Here is a 1,875-nt window from a genome sequence, read left to right as displayed (position 1 = left end):
TTTTTTTTTTTTTTTTTTTTTTTTTTTTTTTGCAGGAATGGACCCAAAAGTTGCCTAATGCGGATCCTCCTCTTCCTCCTCAATCTTGGCTAACAAAGAGTCGCAAAGAAAACAATCCGCATAAACCCCCTAAAGGAGCTGCTGTACTAAAAGGAGGCAGACAATGGTTAGTCTGCTGCTGCTGCTGCTGCTATTGCTGTTGCTGTTGCTCCTACTGTTGCTGCTGTTGATGCTGGCTGCTGTTGCTCCGCATCCTAAACCCTAAACCCTAAACCCTAAACCCTAATTGTGTGTGTATATATATATAGGATATTCCCTGTTCGTTCTCCTGCGTTTCCTGGCAACTTAACTCCTGTTGGTTTTCCTCTACAAATACGTGATGATGCAATTGAGGCATTTGCTGCTGTTAAGCTGCTGCTGCCTACTGCAGCAGCAGCAGCAGCAGCAGCAGAAGATGCAGAAGCAGCAGCAGCAACAGCAACAGGAGAAATCACAACAGCTAAAGCAGGAGCAGCAGCAGCAAGAGCAGCAGAAGCAAGCGGAGGAGCAGCACTACCTACTGAATCGTCAAAGCAAGAACAATCAGCAGCAGCAGCAGCAGCAGGAGATGAAGGGCAGCAGCAGCAGCAGCAGCAAGAGTTGCTGCTGTCCTTAACAGTATCTGGTTATCTTAATGAGGATCCAGTATTCTTTAATCCTTATACACGTATGCTGCTGCCATGGAAGCAACTGCAGCAGCAGCAGCAACAGATGCAGCAGCAGCACGAATGGGAGCAGCTAGGCTATCAGCCCCTACCTAGTCCTACTAAGCCAGCAGCAGATGTGCTGCTGTCTATTCATCCTGGTCTATCCTTCTTGCCTGAGGGATTCCTTAGTATTTATATACAGAGGCACGATCCTCAATACAGCAGCAGCAGCAGCAGCAGCAGCAGCGGCAGCAGCAGCAAGAGCGGTAGCAGCAAGAACAATAATAATCTTATTCATGTTACTACTCTTGCAACCGGTCCTAAGGGTGTAGAGATGCAGCAGCAGCAGCGAAGACGGGAACAACTACTGCAGCAGCAGCAGCAGCAGCAGCAGCAGCGGAGGCAGAAGAGAGCCCTCAGCAGAGTGCTGCTGCAGGTAGATAGGGAAGTAAGGGTAAGATTAGGGGTTTGTGTCTCTCGTATATTAGGGCAAACCTTCCTTGTTTCTTGGGTACCTGCTGCTGCTGCTGCTGCTGCAGTAGCAGCAAGAGCAGCAGGAATCCCAGCTACATCCTATGCAGCTGCAGCAGCAGCAGCAGCAGCAGCAGCAGCAGGAGGAACAAATGAGGTATCTATAACAGCAGCAACACCATTAGCAGCAATACAACATTCTCCTCAGGTGTACGTACACCTCAATGAGGATTATAATGCATATATAAATGCAGCAGCAGCAGCAGCAGCAGCAACAGCAACAGCAACAAGAAGAATAAGTTATTTAAATCCTTATTTGTTCTTTCCTTATGTAAGAACATTCCGTTGTCTGCTGCAGCAGGTTGCTGCTGCAGACACACAACAACCAGCAGCAGCAGCAGCAACTGCTGCTGCTGCTGCTGCTGCCATGGTAGGAAGCGGTGCATCTGTTGCTGTACATAGAAAGATGCTGCTAACGCCAAACCCTACAGCAGCACAGCAGCAGCAGCAACAGCAGCAGGACCAGCAGGAGGAGGAGGAGCAGCAGGAGCAGCAGCAGCAGCAAGTAGTGCTGCTGCTGCAGGGATTACTAGATATTTCTTCTTTATGGCTAAAACCCCACAAAGGACAAACAAACATCGAAGGACAATTCATCACTAAACCCCAAACTAATGCATCTCTACTTATACAGGTAAACCCTAAACCCTAATTCCTAAAC

At 48.4% G+C, this 1,875-nt stretch overlaps 1 protein-coding gene across 1 annotated transcript in view; it reads left to right on the top strand.

The window, feature by feature from the left end:
- Positions 1 to 1,875, top strand: part of EMWEY_00012840 (zinc carboxypeptidase, putative) — a gene marked incomplete at both ends in the record, with an annotated part of 7,932 nt that overhangs the window by 4,737 nt on the left and 1,320 nt on the right. Inside the window, 2 exons of the mRNA XM_013479155.1 lie at positions 36 to 166; positions 309 to 1,140. Coding sequence (XP_013334609.1) covers positions 36 to 166; positions 309 to 1,140 — 963 coding nt within the window. The remainder of the gene's footprint in view (positions 1 to 35; positions 167 to 308; positions 1,141 to 1,875) is intronic.

Source organism: Eimeria maxima, genomic scaffold (genome assembly GCF_000499605.1).
Source record: "Eimeria maxima Weybridge genomic scaffold, Emw_scaff94, whole genome shotgun sequence".
In the NCBI taxonomy this organism is placed as follows: Eukaryota; Apicomplexa; class Conoidasida; order Eucoccidiorida; family Eimeriidae; genus Eimeria; species Eimeria maxima.
Note: the sequence above shows the minus strand (reverse complement) of the source record. Positions and strands in the feature narration are given on the sequence as shown.